Source organism: Paramormyrops kingsleyae, chromosome 19, assembly GCF_048594095.1.
Source record: "Paramormyrops kingsleyae isolate MSU_618 chromosome 19, PKINGS_0.4, whole genome shotgun sequence".
NCBI lineage: Eukaryota > Metazoa > Chordata > Actinopteri > Osteoglossiformes > Mormyridae > Paramormyrops > Paramormyrops kingsleyae.
In genome coordinates this window covers 4,996,918-5,022,116 of record NC_132815.1, presented here as the reverse complement: position 1 = coordinate 5,022,116, position 25,199 = coordinate 4,996,918, and the positions used below count along the sequence as shown (strand labels likewise).

Genomic DNA, 25,199 nt, shown 5'->3' with positions numbered 1-25,199 from the left:
ATCGCACTAATAAACTAATTGGCTTCTGTTGATATTATGTTGTATAAATAATAATAATTATTATTATTATATAAAATATAGGTAATACGCTATACTGCAGAATTTTGGATATACTGTGGCATTTAAAAATTTTGGTGATAAAATTAGTGAAGCAGTGAGGTCATTGTTCAGATGAAACGTCCTCTGGTTGAAGCTGCATGCGTCTGTATATGTGTGACTCGCCGTATTTTACTTCATTCATTTGACTGTCTTGCTCTGGGGTGTATCGTAACAGCGTGGCTTCCCCTGGGACTGGCTTCCTGTTGAGAGTGTGTTCCGTTCCATCAGCCACTATGTGACAAATGCTGTTTACTGTGTGTTTAGCTGTATACATGTTAAGCTCTTCGCACGCTAGCATCACGTGCAAACCCACAGTCATCATTTGCGGAAATGCGCATGTGGCGCAGAGTTGGGTTAAAGCCACATTAAAACTCGCTACAGTATTTGTTAGATGTCCTGCATTGGCTCTAGCTGGCAGTGGTGTCTGTTGTTGCCTTGTGACTGTGGTTGAATTGCTCGTATCAGATTACACCTGTTTTTTTTAATTTTTTTATTTAAGTTTGGCAAATGCTTGTGGTCTGTCATACGTCTTGTGAACATTCTTGCCGTGTGAAAGTCTGCACCTGTATCTGGGGCCAGTGATATGGGGGAAGCCGATAGCATCAGTTCAACACCATGCAGGTCATTCTCAAGCAAAAAATGTTACAGTGAAGGTGTGCGTGTGTGTGTGTGTGTGTGTGTGTGTGTGTGTGTGTGTGTGTGTGTGCGCCTGGATGTGTGTGTGTGTGCAGATGACAGCATCTTGTTCATCATCAAGGTGTATTTAAATGTCATTTGTTGTTCTGGTTTGTTTGTTTGTTTATTTATTTATATATATATTTTTTTACTATTTTCCCCAAATAGGTAGCATCTCATCCCCATAGCGGTTTTAAAATCAAATAAAATGCAAAACTGGATTTAATGATTTTAAAAAAAAAATGTTTCAGCTTTATTGAATGTAACCCATAGTTAATCAATCAACAATCAATTTGTATGATAAGGTGTATATTTTCTGCCTATTTTATTTGTTTAGTTGTCTTCTTTTCCCTATCCCTGCACCTCTTGTATAATTTGAGCCTGTCTTCAGACTGATTTTAAATGTTACGGTCATAACCTCGTGAGAGTGACCCCTGCTGGCGCCTTGTAACCTGACGCTTGCTTGTCTTGTGGGGTCCCACCTGGAGAAAAGGCCCAGCTTAAAAGCTTTCGTTATGGTCAGTCTGGCCGCCAGCGCTGGCCGCGTTCAGCATTGTGAAAGTGAAACCTCTCTGCCCATCAGTTTGGAAAAAGCTCCCCAGAACTAATCAGTCAGTCAGCGGTCTGGGCAGCGTCTGCAGCCTTCATTTGTTTCTCGTAATCTTCATGTGCTGCTTTAACCTTGGCTTTTGGTCCCTTTAATGGCTCTGGGTAATTTGTTTATTTTCCGTTTATTTGGTCTGTAAAATTTTGTTTATTTGTGTTTTTCTTCCCTACTCTATAAGGTAATATATAAATCAAATTTACCTTGACCTTAACCTAACGTTCTTTATATAACGAAGAATGTATAAAGCAAATTAATTTGAATCAAATGGTTCAGTGATGTAGATGTCAGCTCTTTCTTCGAGGTGTCCGAAATCGCTCGCTCCTCACTCATCCACAAGTGCCTTCTCAAAACCCAGAACGCAAAGATCGTACTTGTGGTCTTAGCATCTTGCCTCCCCAGAACAAACTTGGGGCACAATGAATCATGGGATCAGGCTGCGAGGAGGCAACCAATGCATCCTTGATTTTTGGGATGGGATAAAAATAACATCCGGGGATTTTTACCATCCTTTCTGCTTCTGTTCTTGAGTACTGGAACTGGTCTTCGGCAAAATGGGTACAGGAGACCACAAGTACAGTAAAGCCTTAATATTGAGAGAAACCCATAAATACAGCCAGTTATATCCCTGAACCCACCTTTCTGAGGTGTCTCTCTCCGCGCCCCCCCCCTCTCTCTCGCAGATCAGCTACAGCAGCGTGCGCTCCTTCGACCCCTCCGTGCCGCTGCTCCGACCCCCGCTGATCGTGTCCCTGCCCTGGAACAGTTCTCACCACGTCTTCTCCCAGCTGCACCCAGGCACCACCTACCAGTTTGTCATTCGGGCCAGTACCGTGAAAGGCTTCGGGCCTCCCACCACCCTCAACGTCACCACCAACATCTCTGGTACCGAAACCCAACTTCATCAAAATCCATGACTGCAATGAAAAAAAATAAAAATGCCGAATGTCCTTTTTGTTTGGTTACTTATAGTTAATGTTAGGGCTGGGCAGGGGTTAAGGGTGTCATTGTTGGGATTAGAGTTTTGGCCATAGAAATGAATGGACGGTCCCCACAAGGACATGAGTATAGGTCTTTGTGTCTTGGGGACCCATTGTAGACTCTCAGTGAATATTGTGAGCCTCTACACCAGGGGTGGCCAATCTTATCCACAAAGGACCGGTGTGTATGTGGGGTTTCGCTGCAATTAGATTACTAATTAGAGGACTGATTGGCTGAGGAGTCCTCACACCTGGGTTTGAACAGCTGACCTTCAGGTCACCCCAAACACCTGCATAAACACCGGCCCTTTGCGGGTAAGATTGGCCACCACTGCCTTACACTGTATGGAAAGGAGTTAATTTTCACCTTAACTGGCTGATTTGACCACTGACTTAGCTGTGTTTGTTTTGCCACAACTGGATTGAACACTGAATGTACCATTATATTAAACAAAATGGACTATTTAAATGTAGAAAATGCCTTGTAGGTGAAACATGAATTTAATAGGGTTTAGATAATTATAGACGATTCAGGATTTTCTTGTCGATATTTTGCATGTCTGCCGCTTGCCGTGACGCACCTGCGGACCGGTTCTGTGCCCTAGTCCGGGTCCCACACGAGCGTGGATTAAGCGGGATGGGTTTGGAATCTGTTGAAGCGATGGCCGTAATTAGATGATAATGCCAAATCACATGCTGCATTCAGAGCAATCAAATTAAGAAGGTGAATGCAAGCTAAAAGCTTCTTGACATGCTTGTGAGTGGCGTGCGGGGGCATTCACCTTTCGCCGTCAGCTCTTAGCGCTGAGAGCTTTAAGTGATGTATGTACAATAACGCGGAACATTGTTAGCGGCAATTTCTCCCTGCCGCTGCTTTTAATCATTTTGCTTTTGCAGAAGGCAGGGGGAAAGTGCTTATGATTATGTGGAGCGTTAGGGAGCTGCATCCTACTTAAGAGGCCGCTTTTATCTGAGGCGATGTGCCTGCGTTCTGGGTTGTGTGTTTTTTTTTTTTTCTTTCTTTTTGCCGAATTTCTCATGTCCTCCGAGCTTAATTTTCCGAGATGTAGCCCGCTGATCTTAATACCTTAGCGTGTCGCACCGAATTCCGGTCGATAGCTCGTCCGTCCGCTGTGTCTGATCTCCGATGACCTGCCCTTCGCATTCCCTCGTAGCCCCGACGCTGGAGGAGTATGACGGATCGGAGGCCTGCTTGAATGAGACCGCCACCACTATCACGGTGCTGCTCAAGCCTGCCCAAGCCAAAGGCGCCCCCATCAGGTGGGTGCTGCTTCAGTGCTCACTTCTTTTTAGGGGGGGGACGGACCTAGTTCCCATCCCACCAACAGGCTTGCAGTTAATGGCAGCTGGAGCCTGCTGGGAATTCTGGTATTCAGGTGCCGAGCGTGTGCCTCCTGATCTCCATTCCATTCAGCCATCGCTGGCCTGCCCAGTGGCCGTTTCCCTCCTCCTATCGCCATCACCTGGGTTATAGAGTTTGAAGGCACTCGTCCTAATGGGGATTTGGAGATAAGTCAAGGCTGCGCGGTTCAGCAGAACCACTATTATACAGCGGGACGGCGGGGTGGGGGGTGGGGCGTGGGGGTGGGGCAGCCAGTAGACAGTCTGACCTTCTTCACGGTCAAACGTGTTCTGTGAAAACATGGCAACAGTGGAAATAAAACAGTGAGCCGCGACAGACAAATCTCAGAAGGAAAGATGATGATCATGATGATGATGATGAAAGTTTTTTCTTTGATCTTCGATGTGTACTTAAGAGCCGGTGGTGTTTTTATTTTGCTGTGTTGGTAGTTGTAGAGACGCCCATGCTAGGGTTCGACGCTGTGTTTTCCGACTGCGATGCTGAAAACGTGCATTATTAAGTGATCCTTTAATTTGCCTGTTTTTGGCAGCCTGCTGTAGAACTGGCACGACTCTGATTAAAACCCATTGATAATCACACAGCAGGCTGGAACTCCAGTAATTTGGAGGAAAGTTAGTTAAGGTGTTTGAGGGATTGAGCTGTAGCAAGCTGCCGGCCATCTGCTCAGGTAATTTGTAACAGTTTGTCAGAGCTGAGCGACGTAGCACGACCGAGCGCTCCACTTTGGTGGATTGGGCAGATTTTGGATCCATCTGTGCAAGCATTATGGAGCGTCACTCGTACTTTAGATCTGAGACGCTTTGAGCCAAAATGCAAGCTATAGCACGGTTGGTGTGTGTGTGCACGCCAAAAGACTTGCATATTGTTTGGTTAGTTATGGTTAAGGTAAGGGCTGGATAGGGGTTAAGATTGTCATTGTTGGGATTTGGGTCTTTCCCATAGAAATGAATGGAGAGTTTCCACAAAGATATGAATACAAACGTGTGTGTGGGTGTGTGTGTGTGTGTGATCCATACATGTGGTGGGAGGGTGAGGGGCTGTTTTCTGTCACTGATGGCGGTGGGGGGGGTTGTGTATATTAGAAACGGAGAGCCACCCCTGCATGTGACCGCTTTGGGTCCTGAGGTTCTTCTGGAGGATCTCGTCCACTTGCAGCTCTGAGGTCCCGTGAAGGATCCTTTGTACTGTATTTATAAGCTGCTCTCACACCGCTGGGTCGGCCTGTGCTCATTTAAACAAAACTGCATTGGGGTTCATATAGGTCTTTCCAGGACTCGAGTCTGAACTCACTGTTGACCTACATCGTGTAGATATGCGCGACGTCTACTGTCAGCTTCGCTTTGTCATTTCATCAACTAGCCTGTGGTCACGCACAATAAGAATTACTTCATTGAATTGTTTTTGATTTTACTTTCTAATGTAATGGACTTCCCAACATTTTAGAACCAGCTACAAAATGTTGGAGCTTTTAAAAACATCAGGCACGCACCATAGATTTTGTTATTTATTAAGTTAATGTGCAGGTCGGCCAAAAGACAAGAGGTTACCTCCTCAGAAATGTATGGGGGGGGGGGGCTGAGGCTCTAGGGTCAGATTGCTTGCCAACCCCCCTTAGGGCACTAATTTGGGATGAATTATTGCTGGGTGGGCAGGGTGTTTAGTCATACGAGCGTATCTGTTTGGCGATCTGTCCCATTTCGGTGTGTGCTTGCGTGTGCCGCCTGGCCCTGTAGCGTAGTGACCCGTATCCCTCCACTCTGCAGCGCCTACCAGATCGTGGTGGAGGAGCTGAACCCCCACCGCTCTCGGAGGGAAGCCAGCTCTGTGGACTGCTACCAGGTGCCGGTGTCCTTCCACAGCGCCTCTAGTGGTGGCTCCCCGTATTACTTCGCCGCTGAGCTCCCGCCGAGCAACCTACTGGAGCCATCGCCTTTCACCGTGGGAGACAACAAGACTTACCACGGCTTCTGGAACCCGCCTCTGGCCCCCCGCAAGAACTACAACATCTACTTCCAGGCTGTCAGCAGTGTCGAGAAGGTGTGTGTGTGTGTGTGTGAGAGAGAGAGAGAGAGAGAGAGAGAGAGAGAGAGAGATTAAATTGTAGGGATCACATATACCCACAGTCCCCATTTCTGTTGTTTTGACCTTGTGGGGACCACTTTTTCGGTCCCCACAAGGGGAAACTCAGTTTTGTACATCTGTTACTATTCAAAAAAGTAAAAATGCTATAAGACTTGTATTTGGTTTGGTTACTTATAGTTAAGGTTAGGGTTGGGTAGGGGTTAAGGTTGTCATTGTTGGAATTAGGGTGTTACCCATAGAAATGAGTGCATGGTCCCCACAAAGATATGAATACAAATGTGTGTGTGTGTGTGTTTCTGTGTGTGTGTGTACTTTAAATGTTTTTCAGATAGGTTTATAAGGTACTATTGCCTTTCATCAGACAATCAATGTAGGTCTTTGTTTTCCTTGTGTTATTTTCCATCCCTTCCTGGCCATTGTGGCGTTGTGTGTACGTATTAGCGGTGAGATATGCTGTTAAATGATTACCGGTGTTTGTCATTGCAATCCACGCGCCGATTCCTCAGCCTGACAGAGCACACGGGCCTTTCCCCGTGCGGCATTAGCACTGACGTTTACCGGAGTTTCTTCCCAGAATTGATTCACAGCATGGTGGCCCGACTTGAGTTACCGAAATGGTTCTTGGATGCATTTAAGCTTTTTAAAGAGATTTTTTTTCCCCTTTTAACAGGAAACAAAAACCCAATGCTTACGACTGGCAACAAAAGGTAAGAAAGGCTTTTTTTTTTTTAATGCTAGTAAAAGACATTCGCATGTTTGATTAATTGATAATTGAATGCGGCACCCCTTCCCAGCTCTATTCTCAGGCAGTATCCTCTGATGTCTGGGTTTTTAATTTTCCGTCAGTCAGCCCAGTGGATCAGAATGTTACCAGCATCAGGGATTTATCCTGAATTATCTGGAGCTTATTCTGGATTTTTTTGTCGCACTTTAATGTACCTTCTTGTGCCTGATATCATGGTCCTCTGAAACAGGCTTGACTGTGGCAGCCCTGGGATTTCTGAAAGTTCTATGAGAGATTTCTGTTAAGCCTTATCTATTAAGCGATTAGGAGGGAACCATAATTTAAAATGTGGTTCACAGCATATAAGATTACTGATAAAGAAACCTTAGTACTGTCCCGTGATTTCGACTAAAGAAGTACGGGAAAAAAAAAGACTGATTTCTTGTCATTTCCCCTTGATAATGTAAATTTCTTAAGGTTATTCTGCACTGAATCTCCCTCAGCAGCTGAAGGAACAGTTAGATCATGTTATGCCTTCAGTCTCACTGGCTGTGTTTCCTGCTGTATGTCACTATCGGGGTTTTGTCTTTTCCGCAGTCTAGCTGCACACTTGTGTTGTTGTTAAGCTTTTAAGTGCTAACAGTACTTTCCCGGCTTGATGCTTAAACTGCCTCCACCGTCATGTGACCAGCTCTCTCAAACTGTCTCTCTATAATCTCTGGACAGACGTTCCATATCCATGGATGCTGTTGGGTATCCAGAAAAATCTAAGATTAGGAGAATGGGCAGAACACCAAGTAATCACAATTAATTAATTATCTAACTGACTAATTAATTAATTACATTACAGTTTAATTTTTGCAGGACTTCTTGAAGTATAGGTCATTAGTCTACAAAGCTCTTTGTCTCAAATCCGTCTCAAATATGGAGCTCGTGTCAAAATGTGTGAGGCGAATAGTGGCAATGTGAAGAAACATGGGTAATTTTCAAAACCTCATCCAGCACTGTCTCGCTAATGCCTGAAACAGGCCTGTTTGTCGGTCAGTATAATTGTCTTAATCATTTCCCGCTTGTCCACATCACACTGTGAATTGCTCTGGCTCGTCTGCGGCATAAGCAGATGCATTCCGCTTTCCTGAGACACCAGTTCACACCGGTCAAATCTAATTAATTGAAGATGATATTACCCCGTCCTCTTGTTTAATTGTGTTCCCTTTTGTTACTCCTAAAATGGAAGAACAAGGCAGGCAAGCAACTGCCAGTGCAATTCAGGCTGAATTCGATACAGCTTCCATAACTTGCTCCTAGGAATGAAAATAGATTTTAATTTTAAGCTGTGAATTTTATCTTAAAATGGATGTAATCCAATTTCATTTTAATTCCTTCCAGTATTTTTTTTTTTTCTTGTGAGTTTATCTTATAAGCAACAACGGCCTTGTAAGTGTTTCTGAAGTAAGATGAGGAGTATCATCCTCACTCCAAAACACGTGAGACAGGCCTGCAGCGTTCATTAAGAGTCTTAACTATTTTGTCAAAACATACTGGAAGACCTGCTTCTTTGAAAGGATGTTTTACTGCGCTTAATGCTTCAGAAGTCTTGCCGTAGTAAATACTTTGATTAATGTGCCCATTTTTGTGTGTGTATCTTTATCAGTAAGGTAATTTGGATTGTGCTCTGCCATTTGCTTTAATAGCCGTGCACATTCTTTTAATTTGAGTAATTACATCCTCTTGTCTTACAGATATTCATGCCATTTGAAATGTGTCACTGCATTAGCCAACAGTAATTTCTCTGTAGTTTAACTGAATTTGCTAGTTTAGTTAAAGGGTCAAAAACACTTCCTAGAGAGTTCTAACAATGTATCGTGGCTCTTCTGGCCATAGGTAATTTAATTCATAAATTATGAGGTATTTATATTAACCTTAAAACATGCGGTTAGTGTGGGACTGAGGAAACACGTAGGTAGGCAGCAATGAGAAAAATATGTATGCAGTGTGTACTTATTTTAATATAATTTATTGGAAGTATATAATATATTGCAAAAATATTCCGAGGTAAAATGGAAGTAGAAGGTGCTTATATGTGGTGAGGGTGACGTAAATGGCAGCTGCTGAGCCAGAGCCTCGTGTCGCTTCAGTCCATCGCGTGGGTCACGCGACCACAGAGCGCACACGTCCCGTGGGCCGGGGGGCTGGCAGAGGACGAGAGCGGGAAGCGGGCGGCCCATCCGATCTGCCATGTGCCGCGCGGCCACGTGCCGCGGGTCGGGCCTGCCGCGTGCCGCGGGTCGGGCCTGCCGCCAGCGGATTTAGCGAGAGACGCCCCGCTCTGCCATCTTATTCTTGCGAGGCTAAGCTTAGCCTGTGATGCGAGACCTCTGGTCTTGATGGGGGGGTGCAGGGTCAACATGTTGTTATTAGGGTTTAATTTCAAGTTTCCTTCAAAAAGCATTAACGGTTTGATACGCCCTGCGGCTCTTCAAAAGCGACCGAGTTTACTAGATTTCTCCTATATTGTAAATAACCGAAAGCAAGGCACAAATGAATGTTATCTCGTACATGTACTCGATGGGGCGTGTAATCTTAATGCTGGATGCCTGCTTGCTTTTAATGCTCATGGAAGGCTGCTCAGCTGACATTAATGCTCGGGATGGACTGCGGAGTATTGTTGTGGGGTTGGGTTGGGGCTCGTCGGCCAGCAGTGCGCATTAAAGGATTGGGTGAAGGCCGTCATGTTGACCTCGCTCACTGGGCTGCTGATTGAGTGTAAGATGGAGTGGAGTGGCCACATCCGGACAGCTCTGCAGGCTCTAACACAAATGCTATTTTTGTTGTTGTTTTTTCTTCCACCAAAAGTAGGCCATTTTTTTTTTTTTTTTTTTTTTTTGTTTACAGATTCTGGGGAAATAGTGTTTTTAATACATGGCGGGGGTTGATTCACTAAGACTTACAAGTTTGAACCTCTTGGTCAGCATCCCTGCATATAAAACCCTTGTTTTTTCACTCCAAAATTAATCTGTCTTTTCCTAGAGCTTTCAAGATTATTTTGGCTCTCTGTATTAGGTACATCTGCAAATTACTTTTAATGAAGTTCACAGTGGAAATGCCCACCTGATTATTAACATGTGGCTATGGAGACAGAAACGTTAAAACTTGAGACATGTGGTCACTCCAATATGTTGCTTTTAACGCACAGAATCTTGTCCTCTTTTCGGCAAACCGATCTATGTATTCCACTAGAAAAGGATTAGGGATCGTTCACTGAGCAGACGTCTTTGCTAATGTGCCACTCTGGCCTACCACTAAAAGACAAGAGGAGAGTCGAGCGCAGAAAATGGCACGTGGAATAAGGGATTACAGCTAGCTTGTAAAAAGCACTTTCATATTAGAAAAGGATTATTGTGATTGATATAAGAATAATTCCTCTGACTGAGGTGTGTATTATAAGTTCTATTCTTTCCCTGTCAGCCATTAAGCGAGAGAGTGTCATTTATCTGATAAGTTCATCTCGCTCGGCTAATGCTGCTGACACTGGCTTTCGCACACATTCTCGTCCCTGTTATCCTCTTGTTATTCCTGCTTATCTGGGTTTTGTTTATAAGGGCTTACAAACTATGCATTCCAGTCTGCTCTATGGGGCTGGAATGCGAGCAGCCTTTAGCATCCAGGAAGGTGAGCACGTGGTAGAGATACCATTTTGGTTGCTCATTTTGTATCTGGTTATGCCACATATTTTGGCAAAGCCTTCTGCTCCAGAACTCACAGGTACGGAGCCATGGAAACAGAATTCACTATTATAGGGACCAAAATAGGTATGAGGTCCACATAATTGTAGCATATGAGTCTCTTTGAGTTTTTGCTTTAGGAAAAACTTTTCGCAAAAGTTATCATTCCTGTTGAGGGAATTTATTACTCATTTTGGCAGTGGTTGCCAGGTAACACCCACATATCATCTATTGTGATGAGACAGTTCCCTGTATGGGCAACAAGTCTCAAAACTGGTGCGACCACAAAGGTTTTGTATTCTTTCCAGTGGTTTTGACCCAAGGAAGTTCTGAATGATCGTTAATAATCAGGCATAATTACTAAGGACCGTCGCTTCGTACCTAAACATAGGCAGCATTATCAGAAGCAGATTATTTGAATTAAATTTTTCATTTCTGTATGAGATATTTATTGGGGTAGGAAAGCTAGCCCAAGCATTCCTGTTCTTTCAGCAGGATGTGCAAATTTGGTCATAACTCCTAGTCACTGCTACTCCCGGATCCACAGCATTCATGTCTGATGACTCGTCCATTTTCTGTTGTGTATCCAGGAGCAACCGAGGAGCCAGAGGTGATACCAGACCCGGCCAAGCAGACCGACCGGGTGGTAAAGATAGCAGGCATCAGTGCAGGTGTCCTGGTCTTCATCCTGCTGGTCCTTGTCGCCATTCTTCTGGTGAAGAAGAGGTGGGTCCATGTGCCAGTCACCACCCTTCATTGAAAGCACTTTTTCACGCCTCTGACGTATCATGGCTGCTCTCTGCTCCATCCCATAATGTGTGCATAACAGCGTGTTCTGGGCTTAGACGTCAGAAGCCGAGCAGCATTGCAAATTAACAAAATGAAATGGTGCCAGATTATTTATTTAAGGAAGCCTAATTTTAAACTCTTATAACATTGGAGGAAACGGTTAGTGAACAGGAATGATGAGATATTGAGTCACCAAGGGCATATTGACTATAAGCACGCAGTATTCACTGTGGCCAAGCCAGTCTGTGTGAGGGTTTCTCATCCTTGTAAATGACGAATGAATGGACTGATGGAGAGGAGTGGTCTCTCAAAGCCTCCAACTGACCGGCTGTGTACTTGCATGCATTTCCCAGGGGTACGGTTGAGTTGTGCGCCTCATTGAAAATAACTGGTGCTGTAGGGCAGTGTTTCCCAACCTGCTCTTTGGGGACCCATAGACAGTCCATGTTTTTGCTCCCTCCCAGCTCCCTGCTAGGAGGGAGCAAAAATGTGGACTGTCTGCGAATCCCCGAGGACTGGATTGGGAAACACTGCTGTAGGGAGCTGCTCTGGAACCAAAAGACGCAAAACTGTTGTATAAGAGTGTCTGTACTGTCAGCTTTGTGAGTGTCTGGGTTGCCTGCTGGCGATGAGAATCACCGCACGAGCAACAGCCTTTTCTCCTCGTGCTAATCGCTAACAGTAGGTAGAGAGTTGAATAAGAGCCCAGTAGTGTTTTTTTTTTTTTTTTTTTTGTATCTTTTGGGAGTTTACTGGAGCTCAAGGGTTGTGTCACAGCTAAGGTCAAGTCTGGATTAATGTTTATAAGAGGTCTTTTTTTGTTATTAATCTGCTGTTATATAGTTGGTGCTTAGTGTTTATCAGAAACAGTGCATATGAATGAATGTGCGCTTAGTGTAGCGCCGTTACAACAGCATCATGCTGCGCAGATGATCCCCCTGTCAGCTGTCGTCTTGATAGCCGCGGTGAATTCATGCCAGGTAACTCGATGGATAGGTGGAAAGTGGTGTGGTTCATCCTCCTTAACGTGACCAATAGCGCCCTCTGATGGACCTTTAAAGGCATGGAGCTCTTTCACGAGTGCATTCCATCCATTTGGTTTAATGCTTTCTCCCGAATGTCAGTGTGCCTGCTGTTAAACTACACTGTCTTTTGTCTTTGCATAATCTAGAAATTTAGTGCGAAGATTTTTCCCACCACATGCCGTGTCACACGCTCTGAAACACCAGATTGGGAGGGGGGGAGCATCTGTGAGCTGGTTATTTATTTTCTCCTCCTCCCCCCTTACTCCTTCTGAGGCATTCCCTGAGTAAAGGATCTGATGATTATAGCGTAAAACAGTGTGACTCCCATGTGTGTACTCCATGTGTCAGCAGACACCCTCTGTGCGTTAAACATCCAAAGCAGGGCATCCGTAGGCAGAACGGGATCGTGGAGGGCATAGCGTAAGCGGGCGTAGCGTAAGCGGGGCGTAGCGCAAGCGGGGTGTAGCGTAAGCGGGGCGTAGCATCGGTTAGCTGGCAGCGCCGTGGCTTGGGCCGCTGTTCTGTAAGGACTTAAATATGACTCGTAATTGGCAGAACGGTCTCTCTGCCTTTCTGAATGTTCTGCGTATGACGGAGGGTTTAAACCTGCCTCTGCCCATTTACTTCCCTCTTAATTTCCCTGCTGTTTACCTGTAACCTTTATGCTCAGGAGAATATTGGGCTCTGCCAACATTTCACCTGCTCAGAATCCCTTTTGTTTTTCTTTTTTTTTTTTCTTCCCTCCTTTTTTTTTTATCTTTTCCCTGCCTTTCCCTTTATATTCAGTGTGCTCTCCCCTCCCCCCTCCCACTAGCTTTTTCAATCTGGTAAAATTGGTCCAAGTTTGCTTTCTGGAGATAAGATGGAGAAGGTCAGGAAGGGAGCCAGTGAAATATGTCGGATTAAAGTGGAGGGTTATTTTTTTTTTTAAATAAAGTTATGGGACGTGGTCTGGCTGGCAATGTGGGGGCGAGGGCAGCTTTTGTGAGTAAGTAGAAGAGTTTAATTTTTGGGGGGAAAAAAATCGAGACATTTCACTGCATTATGTATGTCCCTACATAGCTTTAGAGTGCTTTGGATTTATGGGGCCGTCAGCCCTTCACTGGCTGATTTAGAGATGATCGTGCCTCTCAGTTCACCTGGATATCAAACACTGTTTAGTGTGTCAGAATTCTGGCTCTTGGGATTTCTTCAAATCTTTTTATTATTCTGAATTAACATGCTTTGATCAAAATTACAGTCTACATTCAAAGGATTTGTCACGCGTTCATTATTTTACTTATCAAAAAAATCAAATTGAATTAATTGGCTTGCTTCTTAAAGTCTGGGTTGTTTCTAAGGAGACACTAAGTGACATAAGGTGAGCATAATGTGGTTATGACCAGTGGAAGTTTTTTGGTGATAATGAGACATAATCCTCTAATCCTATTGGAATGGATTAAAATAACCACTCTTAATTGAATTTTGAAATGGCCCTAGTATACAAATCAGTTCTTTTTAAAGCTTATTGAGGCTGTGGAGGAATGTACATTTACGCTCTAACAAAATATTTATTCAGTATTAATTTGGTTCCACTTGCAATTTGTCACTGTTGCACTTTTACCACCAATTGGAATCACTGTGCAGTTTTCCCAAAGTGATCTTTTAATGCCGTTGATAAATTTTGCAATCAAAATGGTCTGATTCAGTACATATAATGTACGAGTTATGCCAGTTAAATCTGTTTCCTTTCATTTGTTGTCTATCAGTTTCATCACATGTATTTAAGAAAAGTATTGTGAAATCACTTCCTGAAACATACTGTATGTGTGGTGAAATTTTCTGCTTTGAAAAGGACTACTCACCTGATGCAGTGATATACTCTATTGATTTAGTTGGACCATTGATGCAAAGATGTTTGTACACATACATTTAGTATTTATCAGATATATAGATATGTTTATGTGCGTAGAATTGTTCTTTTAACAAACGATACTGCATCTTTAAAATGTTGGTTTGGTTTTCTGTTTAATTTCTTGCATTTTTCCTTCCAGCCGAGATCATTGCTGCGTGCCCTTTACGCTAATCCTTAAGCATACATTTTATCCGGATGGCTCCACTTTTAATTCAGATGAAAAACAGGAGGACATACAAAGCTAACATCTAACATCTCTGTGGGCCGTCACAGTTCACAAAGGAAAACCGTCTGTAGTGCATGACGCGGGATGTGGCGGCCGTCAAACTCTGCATGCCAGTTTGTAATTCTTGCGCTCTCCTCGGTCTGTTTCGCAATCGAGGCTTCAGACGCCCAGTATCTAAAATCAAAGAATGCATGTGAAATGAAATGCTTAACCAAAGGCACAAATTCTGAAGAAAACAATCCCCTTCCTGCCTCTGTTGACACGACTGATTCACATTCTGCATTCACCAATCTTCCTTACTCTACTGTCTTTGATTTGCTTGCCAGGAGGAGCTACTATTCTTACTCGTATTACCTGTAAGTAAAAACACGAAATGAGTGCACCTCCCCCGTGGCAGCCCCTGTAGTCCTGTGTTTTAAAGATGCAGTATCCTTTTTTCAATTGCAAACGCATATCGCTCTGGACAGTTGCGTATCTGCCATCGGCCAGCGCCAACACACCAGCTCAGACGAGTCATTAGCAAATCGGTGTTGTTTTGAAAAAAGAATGCTGCATTTGTCTTGTATTCTCCTTGTCTGCACGTGCATGCATGTTAGACTCATTCGTCTACTCATCCATTCATTGTGCCCAATGACTTCCTTAGTCAAACCTTGCTTTCATTCTTACTATCAAAATAGTCCTGGGTTTCTGCTCATTCTGAATTTGTCCCTGTTTTTTCCACCCTAATTGTTTTTGGGGCCCAGGAAAAAACACTTTCAGTACGTTTTGTAGTGTGGTGTTTCTACTTTTAAATGTTTGTTTGATCACTGGGCGAATATCTTCTTCATTGTTGTGAATACTACCCTCTGTCTTGTCCGTGTTTGTTTATCCACAATCTGTTTTGCTTTCTGCATATAACACGAGGTTTGTCATTGTTCTAGGCTAAGGGTAAACCTTAGATTTTGGGTCTGTTCTTGGGGCCATATCTGTTGGTTTCTCCATGTCATTCTGCTGGTGTGAACTGTGAGTGTTACCATGTATGACGTGTTGCCTTCATTTTGAGACATTTTGAGAATTTCATATACTGCCTTTTGGATAAAGAACTCCTAATTGATAAAGGCATTAGGTTCAGTGAGATCCTGTATTATACTGACAGATGTTACAAACTCCACAAATAAAATGTAATGTTTTAATTTTTAAATGTTATTTTTAATGTAATTTCAACTATTTGAGCCAAGCTAATGCTTGGTAAAAGTACTTTTTTTTCGGCTGCAGGAATGTTAGAAACCCACTGGTTTATGCCATTAGAGGTCGTTAAATGAGCATTGTCAGTCTCTGCTCTAACTAACAGTCCTGTGCATGCCCATTTGCTGTTCATTTAAATGTCCTGATAGGTGGAAATTGCCTGTATCCAGCAGATAATTGCTTTTGTAATATCATAGCATGGAATGACACACAGCTCAGCTCCATCCTCCTGTGGAACATCCATCTGTCTCCTTTGTCAGTGGAAAGAAGGAATCGTGTGTGGCTTTTTTTGACCGTTCATTTCACCTCAGCTGTCTGTCAATCTTATTTCAGTGGTTTCATCCGACAAGCAGATTTTCCACAAGATGAATTGCAGCACTTTTGCCTTGGTTATATATACGTAATCGGTTGAGATTACAATAATGAAAAATGGTTCTAATGGCCTTTATTTAATGTTGCAGAGAACGAGCAGGGGATCAGGGCAGGTTAGTTATTTTATATTCATGAATCTTTTGGCATCTTAAATGAAGTTTAACTCGGATAGTGTGCATCCTAAATTTGCACGGTGAGAGGTTAGACCCCTCTGGGACGATACCTTTTAAATCTCTCATGTTTCAAGGTGTTAGTCATGGGTTAATCACAGGATGTAATGGACATTTCATTATACGAGCAGGGGAAAGTGTTTTAAGGATATTAATACCGATACAAGATATATGTTTAACACTGACATTTAATTAGAATAAAAGTGGGACTCGGTAATGTGTCAGTTCCATGTTAGGAATGCGGGATGAAGACCTCTTGTTTTGCTTGGCTGTACATAGTTCTCTCAAAGGTTACATGTATGCTTTCTGAATGAGAGCCGTAAGAGGAAGTACAACTTTGTGGTTCCATGGATAAAGTTTGGGCCAAATCTTCTACGCGTCTCACTGCAAGAGACAGAACCTTCATTAACACTGAGCAGATAAGACTTAAATTTAGCTCGTGACATGTTTAACAAATGTTTAAAGGAAATGCATCGTGGTCGCTGTCATGACAACAGGCCGTCTTCTGAATATTTTTTGGCTTCACCCTCCTTTGGCTGTATCTAGCCCTGTTGAATTTACCAGTCTGCCAAGATTTCTGTGTTTCATCTGACTGCGCCGTAAACTTTCCAGGAAACTGGCGAAGAAGCGCAAAGATGCCATTGGGAACACGCGGCAGGAAATGACCCACATGGTCAACGCCATGGACCGCAGCTATGCCGACCAGAGCACGCTGCACAGTGAGGACCCCATGTCTGTCACCTTCATGGATTCGCACACCTTCAACAATCGGTGTAAGTATGGCCCTGGAGCCGGAGCGAAACCCGATTCCGGTGAGAGAGGTTGTTCGCAGATAAGACCTTTTGCTTTGCAGCCTTTAAAATGGCCGCCCAGGTAGATTGGTTCCTATGAGTGGTTTTTCCTCTTCCTGGATGTGCCTTCAGTGATTCCCAACCCACTCCTCAGGGACCACTGGAGCTGGGAGGGAGCAAAGATATGCTCTGCCTGGGATCCCAAGGTCTGGGCTGGGAAACGCTGCTGTAGACAAAGTTGAAGGCTGTTCTTTTACTGTTTCGAATGCTTTAGTTTTATTTTCATCAGAGAACATTGTTGTTTAAATGGCTTCTAGGGAATATTTGTTTGGCCTAGTATTTATTTATTTGGTTAAAAATTTATGAGGCCGCGGAAGGTCTTCTAACCTCATCGTTAGGGTTCGGTTTACCGAGAATTCTCTTTCTCTTCACACGTCATCATCCTGAATGTCATTGTAATAGCTTTGCTTGAACGGATATGTGACACCGGGGCCATTACCTGCATTGCTGAGGTCATGTTATTAGTAAACTGATATGAGCACGAGTGCAGTGCAGCCTCATGTTGCTGCCTGTGCTCAAAGACCGACTGTCTACAAATGGCACATGTGTCTTGAAATTAATTGTCTTGAAAGTCTTGTTGGTTTGAGGTAATCGCTTGGCTCCTTATCTGTCTTGGGGAATACTTTTAAATCTGACCAACTATATTTTTTAACATGCTTTCCTATATATTTTTTTCTTCTGCTTTCCAACATTGATTTAAAATAGGTGTAATTTAATTATTGAACATTTAAATTCTTACTAAAATTGAAGAGATCCTATTCTGTGATTCTGCGAAGAATGTAGGTAGCAATTTTTGTAAATTTAATCGGTATGTAAATATTAGCATTTGTGTGTTGTGACTTATTGACCGTTGTGGCTAGTTTTGAGACAAATTTATATTTCCTTATACACTTCATTTTCCCACAGTGCCCAATGACCCACTCGTGCCAACAGCAGTTCTAGGTGAGGACCGGTTCCCATAGCATCTTCCCTATAAAGCCCTGTGTATCCCAGCATGCTCTGCTGACCTGCCCATGTCATGTTCCATTGTGTCAGTCAGCTAAGGGGACCTGTCCACAACTCATGACATACCTGGATCTTAGCCACACCTCAATTTGGCTTGGCTGTCAATCACAGAGGGCAAGGAGGTCGGGGCTTGGCTCCAAACAGGACAGTCTCCTGTCAGAGTAAAGTTTTGGTGCTGGTGTGCTGCCTGGTGTATAGTGTGAACCTTGTCTTTGTTGAGCTGTTATCGAGGTGTCAACCTGACATGGGTGAGAATAGCATTTACAGCATCATATCCAGCCTTGAGGGCTATAACTCAAGGAGATTCTACACACCCCAAGAAAAAGAGGCCCCCACCAAAACCCAGTCTGACCACATTGTTTTCTTAATTATGTTGGTCAGCATCTAAGAGATTAATACCAATTTGGCATGGCATCCTTATATGTAGCCTGGCTATGCTGCAGAGTTATAGGAAGCAGGCAGACATTTCTGCAAAACCTGCATAGTTTGGTTTCCTGTTACCCAGCAGTTGTACCATGTATTTCTGCTGGATCTGAGCATATGATCTACCCAGTCGGACCCCCTGCACTCTTTCTGGAAGGTCTTGCGAAGCCCTGAGCAGACATACAACTCACAGATCAAAGTAATGGAGTCGCACTGATAATTTGCACATAAATCCTTGCCTAACGCCTGTGACACAGAGTACATGACAGAACACGCTCGCAAGGACGGAAGTTCTCCACGTGGGCTTCTGGCTGGCTGGTGTTAATCAGTCCGATAATTGATTCAGAACTGCATGTCTGATTTGCCATTGTATTTGGAATAACTGATCTAAAAGATTGTTAAAGATTGAGTCTTTCTAAATGCCAAAGGGTTAATCGATAAATGTGTGCTGTAACACTTTGTACTTTGTTGTGGAGCTGGGGGTTAGTTTAGTTCTGCTGTTTCTGTTCCCGTATCTCACGGCATTGTTACTTGTTGCCATCCTTGTACTGCGGGCTGGACGTTCTGGCTTCTGCTGTGTTCACTGAACTTGTTTTCTTTTCCCATGCTGCCTTTATCTTAAAGTGCCAATAACGGGTAAGTCTCCGAGTGGCGGCTGTGAAATCAGTGTTATTAAAACTGAAAATGTAGACGCCGCGGCCGCGTCCCACTGAAGGCAGCCTACAGACCCGCACTCGTCAGCGTTTGCAGATTCCGTTACACATTCTGCAGGCTTGCAGGCGGCTCGCGTTTGTTACGCCTTTTGAATGTCTGTCTCCTAGTCAAGGCCTCTGTCGCTCTGCCGCTAAATTTCCAGACTCTTATCACTGAAGTTGGCTCCAATCACTTAAAAAGCAACCTCGCCTTCCTTCTCCTGCACTCCCCCCCCAACTCCCCCGGCCAGTGTTATCTGATATATTGGGTGTGAGTGGCCGTCACCTGGGGCTTAGCCAAGCAGAAAGGAAACGGAGCGCACTGGGTAATGTGATTGCCGTGGGAAGGGCCAGAGACGAAGCTATTGGAGTAAGTTCAGCCAGTAACCCCCAGTAAACCCCCACTGCCGTCGCCTCCAGTCTACCTGAGGAGGGTCCTGTTAAATGGCACTGTGTTACAGGAGACGACATTCCTGAGATAAGACATTAACGAAAAGAGCTTGGAGCCTGACAGGCCAGCCTCCCGTTGCATTGTGGGTCACGATGTCTGCAGAGAACACACTGTGCCAAGGATCATGCAGCCCTGATCTCTCTAAGGGAGCGGAGTGTGGCTCAGCGAGTTAGGACACTGCGTCTGTAATAGGAAGGTCGCCGTTTTAAATCCCAGTGTTGGCAGAGTGACTTAATCATTAAGCCCTTGAGCAAGGCCCTAACCCTCCAATTACTCCAGGGACTGTCTGACCTTGCTTTCTCTCAAAAAAATGTGCATCGCTTTGGATAAAGTAAATAGGTAAATGTAAAAAAATGTCTGACCCATGTCACAAGCTGACTTGATCTCAAGAAAGGAGCTTTCGTGAGTAATGTATCTTTATAAAACTGAGTGTTTGCTAAGTGTTTTGTCACTGATGACTTTTAAGGCGATTGAGCGTGAGCGGAAGCTGTTAGTGATCTGTGATAAAGCAGGCAGAGTAGGCCATGCCGATGCTCGTTTTTTTTTCTCCATTTCCGATAAACTGCACCCACTTTACAGATGAGAATCACAGTGCGGCCGCAGAGTCCAGCCGTCTGCTGGATGTCCCACGGTACCACTGCGAGGGCACCGAGTCGCCCTACCAGACGGGCCAGCTGCACCCGGCCATCCGCGTGGCCGACCTGCTGCAGCACATCAACCTGATGAAAACATCCGACAGCTACGGCTTCAAGGAGGAGTACGAGGTCTGTCCCTGGCTTTGTATGAACCCAGGAGAGCCCCCCCCCCACACACACACACCATACAGTGGGTGTGAATCTCAATACCAAGAACGCAAAGATCATACTTATGGTCTTGGCAAGACCGTTCTTGCTAACCTACCTCCCAAGAGCAAGCTTGGGGCACAATGAATCATGGGAGTGGTCTCGATTAGCGAGGATGCAACCAGTGTATTCCTGATATTTGGGCTGGGGCAAGAATGACATCTGGGGACTTTTACCATCCTTCGTGCTTGTGTTCTTCGGTATTGGAACCGGCCTTTGACAATGGAAGATGACGTAAAACGGGTACGCGGGAACACAAGTACGGTCAAGTACACATGTTGAGAAACACCTACTGTAGCACGTTTACTTCATTTTTTTTTTTTGTACTTATGGATTCTGGTTGCAAGAAGCATTTCAAGAATAACTGCATGGACCTTTTCAGCAACTAGGCTAGGAAACAGTTTGGTTACACCTTCAGCCCTTAACCGCCATTCTACCTCTTGGCGCGCTGCACAGCGACACTCACATGGTCTTTCTGAAGTCTTTGGTAGTTTATGTACAGTACCTTACCTTCACGTGCGTCCCCAGCCTACAAGATTTCATTTTTCTTTGTTAATCTCTGCCTCAAGTGCAGCGCTCTATTGCATTGCAGTCTTGCTATTTTAAACAGAAAATAAATACAAGCTCCGCTCTCTGCACCTGCAGATGTGATGCATTCCTTTTCTCACAATGTTACTTCCTGCAGAGGGTGTAGGTTAGAAACAAGGCATGGTGTGATGGTTGACCACAAGCCCTCCCAATGACTGTTTCCTGTAAGCGGGCGGCGTGGCATTCGCGATGCTTGTGCTGTCTCGACAGTCCCACGTTCCCCCTTTGTTTAAATGTCGACCTTCATTTACACACGTGTTGGTCATAATCGTCTGTTCGTTTGATGTGGTTTTTGGTATTGCATGGTTCCGAAGGGTTTAAGTACTTTTGTTCAACAAATGAAATGCTGAATTCACCATGTGGGCAGTGTCATGGTATCAACTGGTATTTTAACAATTTTTAAGTTATAGTCAGAATTTCATAGAAAGAGACATTTCTCATTAAGCTTTAGTTTGTTGATGTGCAGTGCCACTTAAGGGTTCTGGAAAAAGACTGTCAACACCACAGTTACGCCAAGGCAAACCGTAAAGTTAATTTGGGTTCTATTCACCATTTGGTATTATACTCTCAGGCCTGTTAACTTCCCCCTAATTTGTAAATTATTAACATTTGGCCTTAATTCGGTGTCAAGCAATGATTGAACTTTTTTTGTTTTTTTGTTTATGCAAGAGTGCCTGTTTTATGGGTGTATTTACAGCTTGGTTTTCAGACATCTCCCCTGTGGTTTCAGAGCTTCTTTGAAGGCCAGTCTGCATCCTGGGACGTGGCAAAGAAGGAGCAGAACCGAACAAAGAACCGCTATGGCAATATCATTGCGTGTAAGTATCCTGTATGGTCTGTAATATCTAGTAACAAAGTAGCAAATAGCTGTAGTAAATGGCTCAGACCAATTAGATTTTAAGCTAGTATGGGGACAAGAAATGGGGTAAGCTTCTGTATGAGTGCATGCCTGTGAGTTTTGTGTAATTTTAAGCGTTTTTATAAATTCGTGAGTATATATTAAAGTTGTGGTTTCACGGCTGCTTGCAGATGATCATTCCAGAGTGATTCTCCAACCAATGGAGGACGATCCTTCGTCTGATTACATCAACGCTAATTACATCGATGTAAGTGGCCACATCTCCGCTGCTTTCCGCTGACATGAGAAGCGCCTGCCCTCTTGGATGTTAAGCCCTTTCTGCATGCTTCCGTCAACAATATGAATACAGCTTCTTCTTTTTTTTTCCCTTGTTCGAAGTGCTTGTACTCACTGACATTGTTGTGCTTTCTTTCACTCTGCCTTTGATTTGGGCTGTAGATATGGCTGTACAGGGATGTAAGTATTACTGTAGGGATTCCACTACACCTCACGGTTTGGAGTTCGGTTGGATCTTGTTTATTTTTTCTTTTCCGACTAACATCTGCATGGACATGCATGAGACGTCTCCATACTTTGGTTCCCTTCCATTCTACAGTTCATATGCTTATTTTCGGTTTAATCATGGACATCAGTGATATATTTTCCTTTTTTTTATTTTTATTTTTATTTTGAGAGGATGCTGGAATGTTTCCTGTTATCTTGTCTGTGTGCGGTAAAAAGAAATGTATGATGTTCTAATGCGGTATAGTTCTGAGTTTTCAATTTAATTCAGACTTTTCTGAACAGGATCAGTTAAATTCTACAGCAGTTTACAAAAAAATAATTGTTAAAATATAAGGCAACATGTCGTGTGTGTGTGTGTGTGTGTGTGTGTGTATATATATATGACAACTTAATCCAGGCTGCTATGATTCATAATTTTAGAATGTATTTGCCTGTGAATCTAAATACTATCAAATGGCATTTGACAGGCCATTAAAAAAAAAAAATAAAACATGAAAATATAAGACATAAATTCCATTGTACGGAAGTGCTCATTCTGCCTCGAAGACTGAGGATGTATTCGTCACCCATGACATCGCATTAGCTTTTCCAGTAATGAATAAGTGCTTTATTCATCATTGCCACACAGCTAGCATTACAAAATGGCGCGATGCTGTAAAAAAAGCGGGCACAGAGTGTTGCTGTACCCCCACCAGAGTAAAAAGATGAGAAAAGGTCTCGTCTTTCTGCTGCCTCTGTCATCAGCTACCTGCTCTAATGCCTGAAGTGGCTGTCGGGCTCTTGGCGTGTGCCAGTCTTCTGTGTTTTTATTTATTTAATACTTCTTAATTTTGTTATTATTGTATGGTGTAAATTGTATTTCAGAAGTTTTTGCATTGTATTTTTTAGGGATATCAGAGGCCAAGTCACTACATCGCAACCCAGGGTAAGGGAAGGCTTGTCAGTCTAATGGGCGTCGCTTTCAGGAACTGAAGAGCTTTTGAAGCAGATTTCATTTATAATACACCAGCTTTTTGTGTGTGAATTTTTTTTTGTTTTTCAATTTCTGTACACAGGCCCGGTTCATGAAACTGTCTACGACTTCTGGAGAATGATCTGGCAGGAACAGTCGGCCTGCATCGTCATGGTGACCAACCTGGTTGAAGTTGGACGGGTATGTGTGCCGTTTACCTTTTGTGTTGCGCATAGAAAGAATCTTGGCCCTTAGGCTTGCCTTCTTTTCATAGGGTATAATCTCAAAAATCTATTTCTTGTGTCTGGGTTTAGTGATCCCAGAGAGAATGTTTACCTGAACTTTTCATGTCCTGAAATGAAGTGGTGTTTTGTATGAAACAGGGTTATGACTGATTCTTGGCTCTCTGTCTTTCCCATGGTGTAGGTGAAGTGCTATAAATACTGGCCCGATGATGCTGAGGTTTATGGAGACTTCAAAGTGACGTTTGTGGAGGTGGAGCCACTTGCCGAATATGTCGTCAGAACTTTCACATTAGAGAGGGTGAGGAAAACAAAGCCTCATTTTCACGTTGCACCAGATTTATCATTGGTTTATCAGTCCCTCAGTCTAAAAATAATCTCTTAATTGTACTGTTGCAGACGTGGACATTTCAGATCTAGAAAGTAAATGATCCAGACCAAGATTTCCTTTCAACCAGTTGAGTATAAATGGTCGCAGTCTGAGTACTCAACTGGTTGGTTGAAATAAAATCCTGGTCTGGATTTTTGCTTTCTGGACCTCAAATTTCCATCTCTGGTACTGTGTATTTTTAGAGGGCTATTATGTATGTTAGAGAAATCCACTTCTTTGTGCTCCTGACTGGGTCTGATGTTGCACTTGTTCTTAGAGAGGTTTCAACGAGCTTCGGGAGGTCAAACAGTTCCATTTCACCGGTTGGCCTGATCACGGGGTGCCGTACCATGCCACGGGCCTGCTCTCCTTCATCCGGAGGGTCAAAATGTCCAACCCACCCAGTGCGGGTCCCATTGTGGTCCATTGCAGGTAACCTCTTCTACACACCGGCTAAAGAAAGGGTCATAGTGGAAACCAGTAAAAAGCCTGCCTGCTGGTGCTTTTAAGCGAAATGGTTTCTGTAGTGCCAATATTAAAATTGTGTGAAGATAGTGTGACTTCCTAGCAGGTTATCAACAGGTAACGATTCATTGATTGTTCATGACATTAACAAAATTGAATTGGGCATATTACTGATTATGGGTTTCTGGTTGAGGGTTTGAAATCAGTTTTGATTACTTTTAAACTGGAGACAGTTCATGAGCCTGGTCCTTAACAGGATGTGGTTTGATGGCTGCCTGTGACTCCTATTCTGCTCAGGATGTGTTTCTGTGTCATGTCTGAGCATGGGACCCCCTTCATGCAGTACGCACTGGTCTGGAGCCAACGCTCAGCAGTTCCGCTCCTGTCTTTCCAGCGCTGGCGCCGGACGTACTGGCTGTTACATTGTGATAGACATCATGCTGGACATGGCCGAGAGAGAGGGAGTGGTGGACATCTACAACTGTGTCAAAGCTCTGCGCTCACGACGCATCAACATGGTTCAGACTGAGGTAACCTATGACAGGAGGGGCAACCTCACATGGCCGTCATCGGGGCAACCTCACATGGCCGTCATCGGGGCAACCTCACATGGCCGTCCTCGGGGCAACCTCACATGGCCGTCCTCGGGGCAGCCTCACATGGCCGTCCTCGGGGCAACCTCACATGGCCGTCCTCGGGGCAACCTCACATGGCCGTCCTCGGGGCATCCTTGCCTGCCCAAATAAACATTTGTGTTATTGTTCCTTGTTACAGGAGCAGTACATTTTCATCCATGATGCTATCCTGGAGGCCTGCCTTTGTGGGGAGACTGCTATTCCAGCCTGTGAATTCAAAGCCGCCTATTACGAGATGATCAGAATAGATTCACAGAGCAACTCGTCACATCTCAAGGATGAATTCCAGGTGAACAAACTAAAGCCAGGTGTTTGCAGCTCATCATGTGGGTTGTTTTAAATATCTG

General features: G+C 44.0%; 1 protein-coding gene across 14 annotated transcripts in view; it reads left to right on the top strand.

Annotated features, from left to right (window-relative positions):
* ptprk (protein tyrosine phosphatase receptor type K) overlaps positions 1-25,199 on the top strand; it is a 122,207-nt gene that overhangs the window by 91,847 nt on the left and 5,161 nt on the right. Inside the window, exons 10-29 of one of the 14 annotated variants that reach the window (XM_023797134.2) lie at positions 2,062-2,263; positions 3,534-3,639; positions 5,506-5,779; positions 6,495-6,531; positions 10,864-10,999; positions 14,534-14,563; positions 15,893-15,916; positions 16,586-16,746; positions 17,731-17,766; positions 18,877-18,888; positions 19,975-20,159; positions 21,556-21,643; positions 21,855-21,931; positions 22,123-22,140; positions 23,077-23,113; positions 23,244-23,341; positions 23,567-23,683; positions 24,030-24,184; positions 24,612-24,747; positions 24,992-25,141. In XM_023797134.2, coding sequence (XP_023652902.1) covers positions 2,062-2,263; positions 3,534-3,639; positions 5,506-5,779; positions 6,495-6,531; positions 10,864-10,999; positions 14,534-14,563; positions 15,893-15,916; positions 16,586-16,746; positions 17,731-17,766; positions 18,877-18,888; positions 19,975-20,159; positions 21,556-21,643; positions 21,855-21,931; positions 22,123-22,140; positions 23,077-23,113; positions 23,244-23,341; positions 23,567-23,683; positions 24,030-24,184; positions 24,612-24,747; positions 24,992-25,141 — 2,079 coding nt within the window. The remainder of the gene's footprint in view (positions 1-2,061; positions 2,264-3,533; positions 3,640-5,505; positions 5,780-6,494; positions 6,532-10,863; positions 11,000-14,533; positions 14,564-15,892; positions 15,917-16,585; positions 16,747-17,730; positions 17,767-18,876; positions 18,889-19,974; positions 20,160-21,555; positions 21,644-21,854; positions 21,932-22,122; positions 22,141-23,076; positions 23,114-23,243; positions 23,342-23,566; positions 23,684-24,029; positions 24,185-24,611; positions 24,748-24,991; positions 25,142-25,199) is intronic. The other 13 variants (XM_023797137.2, XM_023797135.2, XM_023797136.2 and 10 more) reach the window with 13 other exon arrangements.